The sequence below is a fragment of the Lonchura striata genome, chromosome Z (genome assembly GCF_046129695.1).
Source record: "Lonchura striata isolate bLonStr1 chromosome Z, bLonStr1.mat, whole genome shotgun sequence".
NCBI classification, from domain to species: domain Eukaryota; kingdom Metazoa; phylum Chordata; class Aves; order Passeriformes; family Estrildidae; genus Lonchura; species Lonchura striata.
Window position 1 is genome coordinate 32,327,758 of NC_134642.1, and position 20,438 is coordinate 32,348,195.

Here is a 20,438-nt window from a genome sequence, read left to right on the forward strand (position 1 = left end):
CATTAAAAAATATTGTTATTGTTAGTTATTATTAATGTTAATGTTATTATTCATCCTGCCTTCACTTTTAAAAAGGCTTAAAATTTGGCCCTACCTACATTGGGCATTTCAAAAAGTGTGAAAGAAAACATCTTTTGTATCAGATTTACTGCCTAAATTGATTTTTCTTCCTTCTTCTTCTTCAAGATATTTTAAGGTAGCATGAACCAAAAAACGTCTGTGATTCTCAATGTGAAAGAAAGAAGTGAGAGAACACAAAAGTGTCCTCATGCAGACGTTAGGTCATGAGAGTTTGTGCTGGTTTATGCATTAACAGTTAAAACATAGGAAAGGCATCAATCTCTGTGTGCAGCTGCATATATTGAGCAATGTTTAACAAAAGCATAATGCACACTTTTCTGCTTCTCTGCAGAGAAGTGTGGCAGTGTTGAATTAACTGATAAATCAGTTCCTTGTTGCCTTTTATAAAACTGGGAGTGCTTTTGGAAGAAACAAGGTGTTTAAAAAGTTCTATCTGAAATAGCACAATTTGATTTTATTTTATTCTTTCATCTGCAGATGTCATAGTCTTTTCCATTGCATGGGAAAATACAGATCATTTAGAGGAAATTTAAGCATGCTGACAATTCGCTTGCCTTTCTGTTGCTGCTTGTGAACCTCATATTAATAGTCTACAGATCATAAACTAAAAATGGTAAACCAGGAGAGAGCATTGTAAAATGTTTTTAAATTACTTCTGTCATTTCATCAGTAGGATATAATGTCTGAGTTAAAATGAGGGAAAGAGTGCTCACTGTGACATACTTGTCACCAGTAAAGCTGTGGTGCTAATTCAGGAAGATTGCAATATTCACACTGAATGATACTGGGAGAGTAACATATCTGCCTTGACATTCCAGAGAATAACCACCAATTGTGATTATTCCTCCCAGACTGTACTGTAAACCATATGCTGGAACACTACACTTAGAAGTCAGGTCATGGTCTGCATGTCTGAAATAAAAATAATTTCAGCTGTTGCTGGTAGCCCATAATCTTGCTCGTTTTTCTTTACATCTGTGCTCTCCTGGGATTATTTTCATTACACCAAATAATCCAATTAGTCCATTACCTGCACTTAACATTTATCAAGGGAAAGTGACATATTGACTTGCGAGCATTACACAAATGGACAAAGCAGAAGGTGTCATTTGAACATTATTATTCCTTGGAAGTCAGGTTAGTTCTAAAATTCACAAGGCCTTTCCTTGTGTTTCCTTCTAAGTAAACAGCTTCATTTATAGAAAAATATGTTGTACGTGACAGGGACATAATATGTTTTAAAATTTCTCACTTGAGAAATTTTAAGATGTATGGAGGTGTAGTTCCCACAGATAGTTTAAAAAATAATGCTGTTTCTTCCATGTTATCATCAGTTTATCAATATATCCTGTGCACATTGAATCCATATATGATTTACAAACCTATGAAGACTGGGATAATTCCAGTAGCAATTTTAGAAGGTAGATATGTAACAAGTGCCATATTGGTGTAAAGGTCCATTATCCTGTGTCCTCCAGTGGCTAATATTGGATACCTATCCAAAATGTAAATCAAGAGAGGATGCATACACAAATTTCCTCATGTGATCCTAATATCTATGGTGGCTTTTTCTGCTGAATTTTTTTTAGTTGCTTCCTAAACAGATGTGATTTGTTTTTTTTTTTTTTTGCATAAGTTCCTGTGGTGCATGACTAAATAACTAGCACTTTGTTGAGATACTAAAAAAGAAACAAGTGTTATCCTAAATTTCATCATGGTATTAATAAGCATATCTATGTCTTTAATATATCTTCTGATTTGTTACTTTCCAGTCCCAGTCTGTATGGTCCTTCTGTATTTTCAGTCATCTGAATCTAGTCAGGATCTTATTTATAGGATAGCACTGTTTGTCTAAATGCATATTGAATGCATTTAGAGGGTGTGCCACCGTCAAAGCAGGTAATCCTAGTCATGGCTAGAAAATGAAGACACATCACAAACATATAAATTCAAGTGTAAAAAAATGTGTTTGCTGATAGAGATGCCTTACTGGCTAATCCAAATTATCTAACTTGCTCTGCAAAACGATCCCTCTGCTCCCCAGATGAAGTATCTGTAAAGAATGCTTTGCTTAATTGCTGAGCACACATTAAAATTGGCAGAAAACATGCTTTGCTGTCATTTTCCAGCTGAGCTTGAATACTAAACTGAGTTCCAGTGACACCACTGTTCAGCACAAGGCCATTGCCAGCAATAACCTTGTATTAAGATGAAATGTTTATTCTCAAATACAATTACAGACTACACATGATTGCTCTCTGCACATGCATTTCCAGTGGTATGGTAACTACTTGTTTCCCGCTTGGTGTTATTTCTGCTTCGGCTGCTTGGCTCTTGCTTACACTCCTACAGCCAGGCTGCCAGGGGCAGAAAGACCAACTCCAGATCTCAGAGACAGATGTGCTTTTGTCAGTCTAATCAATGAGCAAGGTGGAAGGCAGAGCCTCTGTCTTGTGCTGTGGCTCATGGGGCTGTCATTTACTTTGCTACCTCTGAAAGACCTCTGAAAGTTCTTGAGTAGAAGTGCATTTTCTAACTCAATTATCCAGCATCCCAGATGGAAAAGACCTTAAAAGCCCAGACCATGCAAAGAAGATGTAATCTGAAAGGAAATCTTGTTCACATGGCACATTAACCTGTGCATCTTTCTGAATTTTGCCTTATTTATGACCCAATGCATGCAGTATTTTTTGATGCCTAAATAAAGATTTATCTCTATTTCTGGGTCAGAGTGGATAATATAGGAAGCCCTTTTGTTGGAACAAGAAAGACTTAGCTGTCACCTAAGCTATTGGCAGCTCTCAAGCAGTTCACTTGGGATTCCCACCCAGGACTCAGTTAATACCTGTTTGTGTGGCTATGTTGATCTCCTCGGCACTGGGAAGAAGCAAGCCCAAGGATGCAGTGAGCCTGGGAATGTTGTGAGGCTGGAGATGTGGTGAGACTGGGGATGTGGTGTGTGTCCAGTGCCAAACCCTGGACAATGCAACAGAGTCTGGCTATGTACTGGCTGCAATCCAGTCACCTGAACAGCTCTAAACCCTGCATTTTTCTTTTAAGTAGCTCTCCAGGTTCTCCCAGTAATGTCTTCAGTAATCACTTGCCATCTTGCACCTCTGATTCTGTGTCTCTTACTGACGTGATAAATTCTGTAGGGTTAAGATGGGTAGGGTCAAACTTTGCAAAGTTTGTGGCCCTGTCCTACAGAACAAGGATCAATGGCTGCCCTTATGGCTGTGTGCTGGCATCAAGGCAGAGGCTGCCCATGTGCTGTCCCACTCAGGAGCTTGGAAGATCCAGTTAGTCCTATAGGATGTGAAAGTAGATGTTGAGTATTCCTGTCTTACTGCAAGGAAATTGAGTCACGCAACTGTCAGGACACATCATTTCATTTGATCGTATCTCTGTTCCTGACAATTTCCTCCAGATATTTACCATCCGGAATGCTAAAAAAAAACCACCACATTTCCTCATTTATCATGCATATTTGTTTGTTCTAGATTCCTGACATGGAGACTTCTGCTGTCTTAATTTGCTTAGGTAATAGTATTATACACACTTTCTGCACAGCTTTTTTTTGGTAAGTATTTTGTTAATATTACTTGTTGTGCATTTGGCCTTCACTTCCAATGACACCAATAACAAACATGAATACATAAACCCTTATAAAATAATGTAAATAAAATTTCTATTTTTTGTTTGTTGTCAAATATTTGAATTATTCAAGTTGAAAGAAGAATATCAAAATACAAAAAATGTATCAGACAACAGCAAGATAGGGGAAGGAGGATTCTCCTGAGTTTATAACTGGGCACTGCAAAGTAGGTGAAGAAGGTCTCAAGTGAAAAGGAGAAATCTTAACCTAAAAAGGTTAACATTCTTTCTAGTTGGTGACTCAAAATGTCTCTGTAATCTGATACTTAATTTAATCCCTCAATTTTTCTTTTTTCTTTTTTTTCAAGAAAGGTAGGAAAAGGGTAAAAAATATTGTTTTTTCACTTAAAAAATATTTGAAATGGTGTCTTTTGGATGACTTTTGTTTATAAAAAATTAAATGTTATATATTTAAAAACACTGCTGTTGCATGCAGGAACAACTAAGAGTGGATATATTGCAACACTTTAGTGGGCTGTTTTCCTTGGAAAAAAAATGGCACTAGACTATAAAAATTGTTTTCACACTCGTAAGGCAAACAGTAAGCCTATACAGAAATTTTTGTAAAATCTGTGTGACTTAGTGCAGCTTTCTCATTTTTTGCAGGGCCAGTGAAGTGGGGCAGCAGGAATAAAACATTGAAATTCTTAAATATAGAATCAAATTACAGAAAAGAGAAAAATTTATCCTAAATTTAGGTGGATCTTTTTCATGTGGTTTGCTTTAACTTGCTGTGTAGAGTACAAGACACCTTGGTAGAATGGTTACTAATGTTGTGATTTGCTTTATGTATTTGTTTCATGCACTCCACATTCTTTAGTTTATTTCACTCTGTTCCATCTGAAGTTTTGATGTTTATAGTGTGGAAGCAGGTAAATATGGAAAATAGGTGCAAGATTATGTAGAAAGGCGGAGAAAAAATGAATTGATGTGGAGAAAGTAATCCATGCACTGTATTAAGAGTCTACTTACAGAAAAGTCACTGTAGGTTTGATTTGGTTTGAAAGCTCCTTTCTCTAACTCCAGGCAGGTACAGCTTTGAATGGGACAAAAGTGGAAACAAAGTATTTAATATTCAAGCTTTTAATTGGGAAGTTAGAGTCCTGAGCCTGAGCTCAGTTTTGTCATGTATCTACTGACAATGACAAGGCACAAAAAGGTCACCTCGAGCAGAGTGCTGGTTTCATCATCAGTTTAGGCTGACCTCAGATGTCTCTGCTGGCTTAGACTTGGTCAGAGAGGCACTGCCACCACTCCTGGTAGCTTTGCTTTCCTCTTGCCCCACTTCTTCCCATGTGCTGCAACAAGTCAGGGAACTAATTTTCTGTTTTATGTAAACTATATGGTTGAAGTTGGGGCAAATGTTGTGGTTGTCATAATCAAATAAGAACACTGGTTATGAAGCTGAAATTTTTCTTTTTTATGAATGTTTTCAATGAATCACATTCACATCACAATGTTCAAATATAAGAGGTTTCTGAGGAGGCAACTCCCTGAAGTGTGGGAAAAAAGCAAGGAATATATAGATGTACATAGGAAGTTGGTAGAAAAAGTAAGAGGAAGGAAAGAATAGCTAAAATAAGCATGGAATGAATAAGGAGGAAATAATATGAAGTTGTGTGTAGATAACCTAATGCCTCAAGAGAAAACAGGAAGAATAATACCAGAGAAAAAATGGCAAGCACTAAAAAAGTAATAGAAAAAGGTCACTGTTGAGTGTCTGTAAGCAAAACCACAAAAACATGCTATTTGGAGATAGTGGTAGAAGCATGTAATAAAGTAATGGTTGATGTGTGACAAACTGATTTCTTTTGTTTCCATATATTCACAATGGAGGGAAATGGATACTGTTCTACCAGTAGTATCTACATACGATCATTTTTTAAAATTCTGTTTCCTTTGTGAACTTCAGAGAATTATAATCAGCTTTTGACAGGATCATCATCTCTCAGACTGCAACATAATTTGAGCAACAAAACCACTTCATAATGAAGCATAAAGGCTGGAGGTTTCAGGCCAAAGGAAAATGACCTGTGGGTAAGAGACAGGCACATGCAGGCTGGCAGCTTGACACATGGGTGGAAACTGTAATGACATCAGCCTTTTTTCCCAAGAAGTCAATAGGTGACAGATGTTGCATGTGAATGTCATTTCCCCAGGGAGGAAATAGAAAGGGTGAAATAAACTGAGTTCACAGCAAAGAAATTAAAATCATGAGGTGGTACATCAACACTTTAGATTAAAATACATGTAGAAAGTAGCTGTTCCCATAGGGAAGATGTGAGTTGGATGGAGCCTGGCAATGAAGCAAGAATCTAAGACAATGTCCTTAATATAGAATAGGCTCCAAAGAATCTTGGTTGTGCATACCATCCTCATGATGATATGCTCAATGCTCTTTGAAAAGTAAATTTTCAGCACAGACACTTCATGTAATCACATAGTTGTACATTGTCCTAAAAATACACCCTGTACATGTCAATTTTTGAATGTTAGTTAGAAAAGCCCACATCAGGGCTTAAGTATAGTACCTATGCTAGAAAATATGGAGAATAAAAGACTTACTCTAATTAATTTACATTATATCAACATGCAGAAGTTGACTCAGCTCTGTCTCTTTGCACAGCTCAGTATCTGGTTTGCTCTGCACCTTTTGATAATATGTTTATTACCCAAGAATAGAGGTGATTGCTGACTGAAGATGAGATATTTCACAACAGGTATTACTGCCCTGTTCCTCCACTCCTAAACTCCTAAACTGAGTTTCTGTTGACATTGTGGTGCACATTCAATAAAACTATTGCATTTTCCACATTAGAGATATTCTCCAATCTTTCCCATAATTTGTTAATCTTCTGTCATTTCCACTGGCAGAGTGTTACTGCATAGCAGGATACTCTCTGGGGTAATAATGAAACTTTCAGAAAATGTTTATGTTAAGCAGCTCAAGCTTTTAGGAAAATTCACAAGTCTCCAGACTGTACAGACATTCACAGATTTTCCATAGCTTATGATATGCTAAAGTTTGGTTCACAGTGTTTTGTTGGTTTTTTTAGATTTGAGATTAAATTAAAGTAGCTGGTGATTCCCAGTAACTATCCAAAATGCCTGCAAGTTTAAAGATAGCCTCACAGAATCTGGGAGAACTCATGTGTGAGAGAGGGGGCAAGAGTGAAAGGAATGTATAAATAAACTCTGGAGTGCTTTTGACAGCTCAAAAATTTGAAGAATGCTGACTGTCACAGCAGTAGAAATTAAACCTGCAGTTGGGTTCCTACTTGTGAGGTTTAAAAACCCAAATGGAATTAATAATTTTCCTACCCTATTCTATCTGAAGACCACAAAAAATAAAACAGTAACACATCCATCTCCTTCCACTGTGACAGTTGCTGTTCAATGCTTTCAATGCTCCAGCAGTACATACATCACAGCACTTTGTGATGACTCTGTGCACACAGCAGCAGCAGCTGGGCTACAGTCCTTGGGATGCTTTCATCATTAGGCAGCATGACATTGCCTAAGCCAGCACCTGGGAGAGGAGCAGGATGCTACTGAATACAGCTCTTGCTGGTGCAAAGGCATAAGAACAGACAAGCAGACATTGCATCTGCAGCCCTGTGACTATGGGTAGGTGATTAATTCACACTGGTACAGCTGGATGATTTATCACCCCAAAACAACATTAATTATTGCTTTTCCTATAGCTGGTACCATGGCTGCATACATAGTTAATGATGATGTACATGGTGTTCTTGATTCTGGTCAGTCAAATGAATGAAAGATACCCAGCCTGTACAGGACAACCCATTATATCCTGTCTTACACTCAGCCTTTTGTGCCATCCTTTGCCTCACCAAAGAAACTGGAGCCATCTGATTTCAATCCTAGGGAAATACAAGGGAGTAAATCAAAGTAACTTGGATTTACTGGTTCCTTACTCTAGATTTATTCTACTTTGTACTTATAAGATTACAAGTACATTTTACTTTATTTACTAATCAAAATAAAGATTTTAAAAGGAAAATGCAGCACTGACAAAGTGACTTCTGAAGTTCATTTGTAAAGGATTCTGGAAAATGTGATTACAAAAGCCTCTAGCCAAAAAGCTTTATAGTCAAGTGCTGACCACAAAGTCTGCCATCCAAAGTCTTCTCTCAGAGTAGCATAAATCTAGTTTAATACCCATGGTTTGGTGGAGCTACTCCAGTTTTACATAGCAGTAACTGGGAAGTGAATCTAGATATTTACCTTTAATTTTGTTCAAAAATGGGAAAATAGAAAAATGTATGCTTTTGACAGGGAGTCCCACAGGAATTCAGAGGGTCATCACATTGAATAATTTTTCCAATTGTTCCCCATGACTTCCCACAAAACAAACAAAAAACAAACCCACAACAACAACAAAAATAACAAAAACAGCAGTAGTTCAGTTGCTCAGTGTTGTGTCAGCTCAGCTGTCAAGAGAAAAATAATGCAGATTTTCCTGATGTACACATGAACATAGGTGTGAAACATTTGCAGTATGAGACATTTTGATAACTTGCTGTACAGTAGTATTGTGGAGAAGAAATAGTTATTTTCAAAGGATTTTTAAGTGTGTAGGTGAATTATGACAGCCATCATATTTGTAATCATTGTAAAAAGTCTTAATTAAGAAGTTAATAGCAGAACGGAACGTATGCACTCTTTGATCTTTGCAAAGACTGAAGGCTCAGGTATAGATTGCAGTGCAAAGGCACAGTGCTGAGGGGTTCTGTGATCAACATCTAGTACCCAGGATGTGGTTAGAAGCTCAGCATCCTCCAGAGTGGTGCATTAAGTGTAAGTGTCTGTATAAGGACTTACCCATGATTAACTCCATGTGTGGACACTCCCATTCCAAAATAGTGGGTGGAAGTCCTTAAGCTGGAGAAGCATTGTATCCCTCTCAGTATTATCCTTGGCCATGACCCCAGTGATGGTTCTGGGGACATCTGCTGAGGAAGCTGAGGACAAACTGGCAAATGAAACAAGGATTGCCTCCCCAGACAACAGAGAGGGCCCATAGTCTGGGGTGCTCTCTGAAACAAAGCCCTGGCATGATTGCTTTTACATGCAGCAGTATGGCAGGCTTCGCCTGGAAGGAAAATTGGAATCAGCTGTGTCAACATATGCCATAAATAGAATACTTTTCTAAGGAAAATAGCCAGCAAAAACAGAGTACAGTATTCTTCAGCCCAATATTTGCATACTGCTAATGCCAGAAAAAAGTGTTAAAAGGGACAATGGGAGAGGATAATTCTACTTAGAAGAACAAAGCATTAAGAAGGATATTAGAGTTCTACAAACTTGTGCAAAGAAAAAAGTATTCATGACAATAGATGAAAATTCTATGGCAGCATTATGGTTATTTGGAATAGCTTGAATCACTATAATCCTGAAGAGTCTAGCTGGGAATACACCCACTTGGCAATTTGCCAAGAGGAGTGTATCTATCTCAAAATGCTTAAAGGAGGTAGTTTATAAAACTGATTGAGAAAGAGACTGAAGAGTTTTATTAGAATCTCTTTCTTCTCCTAAGACTGTGGAATGTAACTGACAGATTCCCAAAGGAAAGACACAGCTCAGCCCAGTACACTGGCATTGGCAGGACTGTTTGGCTGTAACCTTCCTGAGTTTAGTGCTTGCAGCATGCATTATTGGCTGTTTTAGTCACCATTTGTAGAGTGACACTTGGTCAAGCAGCTGAGAACACCTTAGAGCAGCTGTGCCGTGTTGCTATGGGAATGCTTGCTGCGGTGTAGGGAAGTGAAGGGCAAGGTCACATCATTTTGAGAGGCTCTTTGTCTGATTGCAATACTGAGGTCTACGCATCCATAAATTTTTCCTTTCCTGTGTTTCAGGGTGAGACATACACAAAACAAATAGGCTGTTTTATTGAAATATTTTCATAGGGAATAACATTTCTGTTTCCCCCAAGCACCGTAGAGAAACAGGCGCTACTTAAAAAAATAAGGCAAGCAGATTACTGAGCTTGTCTTACTCTTCTTTCTCAAGTAGTTTTATCAGCTCTCTGCATGCATATCAAAAAAGGAGTTGTTACTCTTTGTAAATAGATTGTTTTTATTGTGCTGAGCAGCAGAAGAGAAATGTGGATTTGCAGGGAAGGCAGGGAAAGGGCAGTCAGCCTACCAGTGGTGCTGATGCTGACTGATATCAAGGGCCACTTTCTTACAGCTCTTGTGGCAGTCTTGAAAACCTTATTCTTTTGGTAGAGCAGCCACAGTATTACTTAGTTATAAAGATAATAATAACCTATGTTGAATTCAGTATGCTGTGATTAAGTGTAGCCAAATCATCATTCATTTTAAATAACTCACCTTTTTATCCAACTCCATCTGCTTGGCAGTTAAACACATAAAAAAGGCAATTCCAGCCACCTGTTCATCACTTGTAGTGTTTTACTAATACAGTGCATTTAGATATTTTAGTGTTTAGATTTGAACAGTCCATGCAAAGTTTTACTATTTGTGAGTGCTTTAGCACCATCAGAGGCACATGGTGCCATTTTGATTTACTCTGTGTGTGGGTGTGTGAATGGGGAATGAGCAGCTGGAGTCAGACCCCTGGGCTTGTGTGTCCATGGGGCCAGCAACTGGGGCAAATGAGTGTGTGCAAGTGAGTTTGGGATCACTAGAAGGTGTCAGGTGGGACCTGCTGGTGAGTAGATTAAATGGACTGGGGGCCACTCTGGGGCAAGTTTCTCCTTCTTGTTACTGGAACAGGTGCTAAGACTTTCATCTGATATTACCAGATATAGCTTGTATTTATAATGCTGTACTTATTAAAGTGGTTTATTTCTAATTTTTGTTCCATGCAGAGATTTTTGATATATGGTTAACAGGAAATTCATAGAAAAGGGACAACAGCTTTAAACTGAAAGAAGAAAAATTTGGATTAGTTTTAGGAAGAAATTCTTTACTGTGAGTGTGGTGAGACACTGCAACAGGTTGCCCAGAGAAGTTTTGTATGTCTCACTCCTGGAAGTGTTCAAGGCCCCATTGAGTGGGGCTTTGAGCAACATGGTTTAGTAGGAAGGAAGTGTCCCTGCCCATGGAAGGGGAGTTGAAATTAGAAGATTTTCACAATCCTTTACAATTCAAACAATTCTATCATTCTATGATCCAGTGGCTGTTATTCCTAAGTGTCAAAACTAGCAGAGAAAAAAAAGCACCTGCTGAAATCAGGTGAAGAGACCTAAGGAATATTTTCTAGATAATAGGAAGAGAAGGTTAATCCATAAGTGAATGCATTTTATTTTAAGATGTGTTTTTTTCGAGGCTTGATGTAATTTTTTCGAACCTCTGGTGACACAGAATCACAGAACAGTCTGAGCTGGAAGGATCATCAAGTCCAACTCAAAGGCAAATGAGTTGGGAGTGTGAATACAGAAATCAGACCCACAACTTTGGCACTATTAGCACCCATCCTCTAATTTACTAAACTAATCCCAGTGTAGTTGATGGAAATGATCTCATTTTTGCATGGTTTGAGCTAATGCATGGTTTCAGCAATAAATGACAGAGTAGAAAGAGACAAGTTTTGGATGTATTTCACTTCCTAATGTGGCCAAGGTAGATTATGTCTAAAATATATTTCTCTTCACTAGTGCTATAAAGAAGCCCAGGATTCTTTGTTCATCTGAAGATCTACTCATTCAACTTCCCTTGGAGGAAGAAATTTACATTTCATGCCATGTCTTTAGTGAATCTTAAGAGGTAGCACATACAGAATTTGATAACAGCCATGGAAGATATCATAATGGAAGTCAGATTTCTTGGTTTTATTAAGATCTGAAAAAAGTATATCAATCCTGAATTATACTAGATTTTCTAAACTGTATAGCTGTATGAATATGTTTGACCTCCTTTCTTTATTTTTTTCTTGTTTTTTTCTTTTTTTGTTTTTTTTTTTTTCTTTTTTTGCATATCATAGAATTTCTTTACAATGTCCAACAAACATATGTCTTTACTAGGCTCATTAGGAGTCCCAAATATTTTTGTTAAAAATAAATTAGAGTTTGTAATGAAACTGTATTTTAATTTGACATCTACAATTTTTCCTAGGGAAAAAAGCCTTTTAAACCTAGTTAAACTTTATTTTCTGGAAGGCATTTTCTGTTGTGACCCTAGCTACTAGAAATTTTTCTGGCTAGATATTGAATTTGCATAATATTAATTGGTCCATCTGTATTTGATTGGTAACACAATGGGGCCCTTTAGAGTAGCTATTATTTCAGCCTGACTGTATTTAATATTTTACTGTGGCAATTCCCAGTGTGAAACAATGACTATGCTTATGAAACACTTGGCTTATATTCTGTGCTTTAGAGAATGCACAGAGAAACATCGTGCTCATAACAAGAAGCCACATCAAGAGAGGTTCATGCTAATCATAGCCAGAATACATTTACAATGTAATAGCAAAGATAATCCTAGGTACAGGAATGGATATCATCCAATGCTCTTGGAAAACTCTTACCTTGTGATGCAGTTGGTATTGGAGTGTTTCACACAGTTAGCAGCAGTTTACAGCACAGCATGGAAGCCTCGCAAGAATGAGATGTCTCAAACCTGGCAGTTCACCAGCTGGCAATAAGCAGCATTCTCTCCTTTACAGTTAATTTGTCCCTGCATCTGAACGCACTGATTTCTTGTCATCTTCACAGTAATGTCTCTAAGGTGCTGGGTTAATCTTAGATTTTATGAAAGCTAACACATTGGGGATACTTGGCTAAGTGTGTCTGCAAAACTTCCATGAGAGATCAGAGAATCATAGAATGGTTTCAGCTGGAAGGGACTTAAATATCACCCATTTTCTGTTTTGCCACCACAGGCAGGGATGTCACACACTAGGTCAGGTTGCCCAGGGCCCCATCCAGCCTGGCCTTGAATATTTCCAGGGATGGGTCATCCACAATGTCTCTGGGAAACATGTTCCATTGCCTCACCATCTTTCAAGTAAATAATTTCTTCCTGATATCTAATCCAAATCTCTCTTTTTTTGATTTAAAATAGCTCTCTTTTGGTTTTTTTTTATCACTATCTGCCCACGTAAAAAGTTCCTCTTCCTTTTTTTCATAAGCCCCCTTTAAGTACTAAAAAACCTCAACAAGTTGGCCCCAGAGCCTTCTCTCTTTCAGGCTGAACAACCTCAACTCTCTCAGCCAGTCTTCAGAGGCCTGTTCTAGCCCTCTGATCATCTTGGTGGCCTTGTCTATGCCCTTCTTGTATTGGCAGCCCCAAAGCTGGATACAGCACTCTGGGTGCAGTCTCACAGGGGCAGGACAGAGGGCAGAATCCCCTCCCTTGACCTGCTGCTCATGCATGCAGTGCATGGATGCTGGTGCTTTGGAGACAGCCCAGGACATGTTTGGCTTTCTAGACTGTGAGGGCCCATGGATGGATCATGTCCAGCCTTTCTCACCCACCAGCACCTCCAAGTCCTCATGAGCAGGGCTGCTTTCAGTAACTTCTCCAGTCTGTGCCCATGTCTGGGATTGCCCCAACCCAGGTGCAGCACTTTGCACATGGCCTGGTAAAACTTAATGCGATTCTCATTAGCCCATTTCTTAAGCTTGTCCAGGTCCTTCTGGACTGTGTCCTGTTCTTCTATTGTCAGCTGCTGTCATGGTTTGACACTGGCACAATGCCAGTCCCCCATGAAAATGTGATCCCTCCCTTGAATGCTGTGAAGTGGAATCTAGAACAGAGCAAAGCAGGCCCAAGCTTAATAACAGAAAAAAACTTTATTAAGCTACTACTACAAAAGAAAAGAGAAAACTAAAGAAGGGAAAAAAAAACACACAAAGATCAAATTAAAACCTTGCAAAGCATTCCTCCCCCCACCACCCAGCTCCAACAAACCACAGTGAGACACAATCTGGACCCCAATCAAGTTTCCACCCTCCAGACAATCGATACTCAGTCCATCGAGGGAACAGAGTCTCTCCTGTGCCACAGACCCCCCCATCCTGTGTTTCCATGTCACACATGGCACTGCCTGGAGAAAAGTTTGCCATGGTGACCCTTCTCCTTTCCATGCATAGTGCTCTCACCACTAAATGCATGGATGGACAGACTGCTTTTAGGATTTTTCCTTTCAAGGATGCCCTGCCAAGAGGGGAGAAAACAACAGTTCAGTTTTTCATTGTTTGGGACCACAGTCCCCCCCATTTTCCCCTGGGGCCGAGGGCTCAAGAACAGAGATCTTCTTCTCTTCTCTTTCCTTTCCAGGACAAGGGGGCGCCACCACAAACGCCCTAACCTTTTCTCTGTTCACTCCACTTTTGTCTTTTTCCCAGCTGAAGCAGGTCTCTTGACTCACTGGCATCCTCCCAAAACACAGTCCTTCTTGGAGGAGAAGATTGGTTCAGGTTGTGGCTAACACGAAAAAGTCCAGCCAAAAGCCACTCCTTGTCCCCCTCCCATCTAGAATTCCTCCTTCTAACATCCCAGGGTCCAAGGTGTCCCTCTTCCTCTCTTTCAAACCAAGGAGGGGAAGGAAAAAATTCACAAAGCTTTCATTTCTCAAGGAAGGGTTAAAGGTCCGAACTCCCAGGATGGCTCAATGCCCAGACTCCGGCAACTCCCACGCACTGGGTACCTTGCAGCTCCCCCCGCTCCTCCTTCCTCGCGGTGGAATTGCTGACAGGATTGCCACTGTCTCTTTCTCTCTCCCTCTCGGGAGAGAAACTCTGGGGGGAGATGGAGACATCCCAGATTTCTTCCACCCTTCCATCTGCAGGGGCCAGCCCGGTTCCAGTCCTTCCACCACACTTGGGACTACCTTTCTCAGGCCATGGGGCTTCCCCTCCCACACCCAGCTCGTTGCTGGGCAGGGGAGGTTTGCACTGCAGCTGACCGGAACCAAAGAGAGTGAGTTCCCCTGGGAATTCTGCTTTTAACCCCTCTGTGTTCTCAGAGGCGTGTCCACCTTCAATTGGTCAATATCTAAATTGACCTCTTCCTTACGGAAAAAATTCTCTTTCCGTGTCAAACCACGACAGCTGCACATGTCAGTTTGGTGTCATCTGCAAACCTACTGAGGGTGCAGTTGATCCCACTGCCCGTGTTGCTGATAAAGACACTAAAAGGTACCAGTCTCAAGATGGAGCCCTGAGGGGCACCACTCATCACAAGCCCCCACCTGGACACACAGCCATAGACCACAGTTCTCTGACTGTGTCCATACAGCCAGTTCCTTGTCCACCTTTCCTAGTTCACCTCTCAAACCCATGTGTCTCCAATTTAGAGATTAGGGTATTCTTTGGGACCACATCAAAAAACCTTAACTAAGTCCAGGTAGATGGTGTTGGTTGGTCAATGGATGGTTGGTTTTTCTACTCACAAAAACAGGGTTACTATTTTTCACATGTGTTAGCAATTATTTCAAAAACTGCAGTTAATTCTGTATTGCCCAAAATACAAACAACAGTGGAGAGTAAAATAATCTCTCCTTGTTTCCTTCTACACTTACAAGGGCTTGTGACATAAGTTGGTTTTATTTAAGTTGGCCCAAAGATTTGTTCACTAAGACGTTGGTTTAATTCCATGTTTTATGTTCACAAGAATGCCACCGTACCAGACTCTGTGACCCAGGAAGGCAGGACTGGATCTATCATGCTCCAAGACCTCTTTCATTTGGGTTTCTCTAAGTTTTTAACTAAAACATATCAATCTCTTACATATTTGGTTCCTGGCAAATGTGTATTTCTGGCTGGAGTATTGAAAGTTGCAGAGTTTTCCTTTTAGAAATGTAACTGTAGCAGTTTCCAAGGAAATCATTTGCTCATAAAACTCATCAGGGAAAAGACAGTAGTACCTAATGTGTTCACACATCTTTCAGCTGGTGTATGTATTAACAATTTGTTTGAGGAGGAGATTTTGTTTCTCTGTTTATCATGTGCTGTTTTTCCTCCAAATTGTTCATGTGTTTATCAGATTTCCTCTTGTGTTGCATATATATGATTTTTTCACTTGTGTTGCATATATATGATTGTTCAAACACAAGCTTAGGCTTTTCTATTTTGAAGACCAGGTTAGGCATGCATTTAAAGCCTGGTTGGTGCTGGATCTGAATTTGTGCCCTAGCTCAGAACACTCTAGTTCAGAAATAACCTTGGATAAAATCAGTTTTTGGAGGCTCAGCTACTTTACAATGAAGTAGAATTAGTCCTGCTATTTCTGGCATAGAAATGGAAGAGTCATGTCCTTTCCTTTCTTGTTTTGCTCCTTTCCAACATTACTGCAATACCTGAGTTTCCCAGAAACATCATGACTGCTTCCAAGCTCTGGCAATGTGTGGTAGGGAAGTGTGTAAATTTTTGGTTTCTATGTAGAGGATAAAGAAGGCTCCAAGACTCTATCAAACAGTTAGCATGACACACAGAAAGTTTGTTAGGGAGTCCTGAAACTAAAACTTGGTCTGCATGACTAACTTATGCTAACATAGATACGTTTTTTTTCCCCATATAATCACAGAATCATCAGTGCTGGAAAAGACCCTCAAGATCACCTATCCTACCATAATCACCCTAAACCCATGTGCCATATCCAGAGGCCTCTTGAAACACTTCCAGAAGTGGTGACTCCTCCACTTCTGCACTAGCAGCCCAGGACAGATTTGTCATCATTCAGGTGGCTTCCTAATTGGTGTCAAAGGTACAGACAGGGTGTGGACAACAGTCTATGTTTAGTGATTAAGCCATGCCACTTCTTGCCTACTTCAAATACTGAATGTAGAACAGGCCCTAAAAAAAGCCCACATCTCTTGGCAAAAAAGTATGAGCCAAGATGACAAAGAAGAAAAATTGTCTCTAGCTATCAAAATAAAAAAGCAAGGCTTTTAAAAACTTTAACTGGTGATGAGCAATTTTCAGTATTACAAGAGCATTTCAACTCATTGTAAGTGTTTCAGATAAATGTGAGAGGCAGAGGGAAAAACAAGTGAAATAAAAACAATATTCCAATAGTATTTTGTTTTGTAAAGAATACTCAAGGAATCTTTATACAAGAAACTTTTCAATGAATTTAAAAAATGGGGTTATTAATGAAACAGACAATTTTTATTCTTTGATGTTTGAAGAATACTAGTGTATAAAAATGTACATATTGGAGAGAATTATTTTTAGTGCTCATCCTGAAGAAAACAAAGCTCTAATATAATCTTACAGAAAGTGAAGTTATAGAAAAAGCAGAGTTAGGACCTTCTCAGAAGTGCACTGCCAGAGCACAATGGGCAAAAAGCAAATATCCAAATGGTGGTTGGATTTAAAGGAACAAGAAATCCTTGTCATGAAAGCAATTAAGCATTGGAACACATTCCCAGAAGAGCCATGAAATTTCTCTCCTTGGACATTATTAAAGCTCAGCTGATAACACCTTATACTTTCAGAGATTTCCTTGCACCTGCATTAGACTAGCTAGCACATTTTTACTTTTTTAGACCTAAATGTGACTTCTTAGGTTACCCAGCATAACCCAAAAGATGGAGGCAAGGATGCAGGCAGAAGCTTGGGTATAACCCTATGTTTACTGGATCTCTGTCTTTGAAGAGTAGGGTTTGCCATCATGCAAAGCCTCCTCTGCTGCCAGGAACTTGTGAGTTAGACTGAATATCTTTTTTGATGTGTAAATTTCTTATTTCTTATTTTATTTAAAATTCTATAGCTATTGTAATTCTTCATGATAAAATTAATTATATTTTAACAGTATCTTAGTGTTAGTCTTTTGAGGAGAAAAAGCTGCTTTGATTTGAAATAGTTTTTTTTTCCTTTGAGGCACAAAATGGTAAAAAAAAGAAGGTAAACTACATGGCAGAACAGTTCTCATTCTTTTTTGTCAGCTTCAATTTAGAGACTGCTTTGTATGCTTTTTTACCTTCAAAAATAAGCAGTTAGGATGCTGCATATTTTAAACATTTTCTAGCAGGAGAAGGGAGGAAATTGAACTGGAAATAGAGAATGAGGCAAACAAAAAAAAGATTAAGAAGAAAACCCAAGATATTATACTTTTTTTCAAATCCTTAAGAAATTCTTTTTGCTAGGATACTTACAAAATATATCCTTTTGAAGAATTACATTTGTGAATATGTAAGAATATGAAAGAATTACATTTGTGAATATTTTATGAAAGGGGATCTTAGATTAAACCCTGTTGAAATATTAATTGGAAAGATTTCAACCAGCTCTGACAAATAGCTTTTTGCTTCATTGTGTTCATTAGAGTCTGTTTTGTTATCTAATCAGCAAAAGCAGTGAAACGGATTCCATTAACATGCCAGGAAGGCAAAGAGGGAATAATTCAGTGCTGGGATGCTAAACACAAGTGCTGCCTGGAAACATATCTACAAAAGTAACTTGCTAAATTCATGGTAATGGTCTGTATTTAAAAATAAAAAGGAGTTATCTCCTGTTGCAAGTAACATCAATTTTCCTTATAGAGGTCACTTATCAAAGTGTTTGGCCACGGTCCCCTGCTGTTCAGCAGCAAATCTCTGGAAGAATACTTTGTCAGGCCTAGGAATATATGGTGTCTAGATCCCTGATTCCTGCTTTTGTTAGGCTTAAAGCTAAATTGCTGCCAGCCCTTTCCAATCACAACCTACTGTAGTGTACCGGCAGAACTCTAAGAATGTGGTTTAAAAGCCAGAAAAACTGGAAAGGATGACAGACACAAGTTTAGGGGCAGATCTGACATCTGAACTCACTGGTACCACAACCTTTGCAGAGAAAAAAATTCAGGTCTTAGTCAGCCACAGTTAAACACAATATAACAAAATCTTTCCCCTGCATGTTTACTTGAGTGCCTTGCTGGGTAGCAAACACTTCAATGAGTGTTTGGAATTTGTGATAAAGTACATTTTAGACAGATTCACATTCAGATAAAGGTAGGTATATTCACATAGAATATTCTTCCTTCTTATCTGTGTGATTAATGATGCAGGGATAAAATATGCTGTGTCTTGAATGATTCCCAAAGGAACTAAGAGACTTGCAGGAAACCAGCAAGGGAAATGTGCATCAGCTCTAAGCTATGCATGATGTTTCCCTCTGAATCAAATAGCTGAAAGTGTACTTAAAAGGGTTTTCCTTGGGGAATTTTATGAATAAGAATGAGGATTCTAGGCAGCTTATCTTAGAAGGAAAATGCTCTGTCGTGGACAGGAAGAAATAATATTTACTTTTACTTCTTTGGATTTGATACTCTGGTTCTTATGGCTTATTTCACTTGGAATTTTATTGAGCTTTTAACTGCAGGAAAACAATTTCACAGTTAGCACTAAACATACACAGAATTTTAGAAAGGAAGGGTAACGGTTATCTCTTACCTCTGTACAAAATCCTTTTGAAGTCAGTCCTTCTCGCTGTTATAATCTTAAAGCTTTTCCTCTGAGATCATAAGCATTTTCTTGAAGAGACAAGCCTGCAGTTCTTCAGAGAGAATAAGAATATTAATTCTGTAACTGAAGTGCATCCAAATTTGAAGCCATATTCTTGAATGCCATTAAAAGTTAGGATGCAAACATCAGCTATACATTAGTTTAGTAATCACTATTTCTGCACCATTGATTTTATTCTGATAATAGCTGACACACTTAAATTAAATCATCACTTCATTCTTATGCTGTGAAAAGTGTGTCAGTCAGCAAAACTAAAAAGTTTCAGCAGAAAGATTGTCAATGTACCATCATATGAAGTGTGAGTGTACATCTCTTTTTACTGAGTAACAGAAATCTCTTTTTCTAGAGGCAAAAGAGATGTACAGCTAAATACAATAAGTTAAACTATAATCATAATTCCCTCTTTATAATGTACATTTTGGTAATGCTCCAAAATATACAGCAACTGTAAAGATCACTGAGGAGGAAACTAAACACTCACCACATAAGTTTATTGCAGCTTGTTACTCAACTCTCCATCCTTGGCAAATGACTTTTGGAAAACACAAGATTTTATGACGATGTCCTATATTAATTTCTGCAGTGGTGGAAATTAAATTCCAAAGAAATGTACTTGAAAACATTAGGTGTTTTTTGCTTCACATAGAAACATCATCAAGAGGAGAAAAATATGAGCATCTGCTGTTGTACCGCAGAAAGGAACAATCAGTGCATGAACCTTGGTGGAAAAGCAAAAGTCATGGCAATGAAGTAGTGGAAGACAGAATTAAATCAGTCTCAGATAGCTTGGATCTGTTGACAAGATGTTGAGGTAGTTGGTTTGCTGGAGCTGATGTTCCAGACTGATCCCCAAATCACACTGCTATACTGTGACAATTTTTTCCATTGCTAATCTAGAAACAGTCTTATAATTTCCCCATGTAACACATATAAATACAGTGTTAATGCATTTGTAAGAATTGTGAAAGTGATGGACTCTAAGTCATTGAACTTTTAATGAGAATTTTTAATGGAGGGAAAAGTAACTGGTCTTTACAAATGATGCAGTGCCTGCTGTTAAAATGAGTCAATAAAAGGCTGCGGGCAAAGCAATTATCATATGCTGTCACTGATGTTTGTTTCTGAACCTGGTAAGAGGCTATGCAGCAAATTGTACAGTGAGATTTCTGGACACCTGTGGAAGAGATACAGACGCTTTTGCTTATTGTGAGCATATTGTCTGAAGACAGAACAAAAAGATACATGAAGGACTCAGTGATTTC

At 38.7% G+C, this 20,438-nt stretch overlaps 1 protein-coding gene across 1 annotated transcript in view; it reads right to left on the reverse strand.

The window, feature by feature from the left end:
• Positions 1 to 16,758: 16,758 nt before the first annotated feature.
• SNX18 (sorting nexin 18) overlaps positions 16,759 to 20,438 on the reverse strand; it is a 65,880-nt gene continuing 62,200 nt past the window's right edge. The window contains exon 2 of the mRNA XM_021553908.2: positions 16,759 to 19,207. Within this exon, the coding sequence (XP_021409583.1) occupies positions 19,152 to 19,207 (56 nt within the window). The 3' untranslated portion in view covers positions 16,759 to 19,151. The remainder of the gene's footprint in view (positions 19,208 to 20,438) is intronic.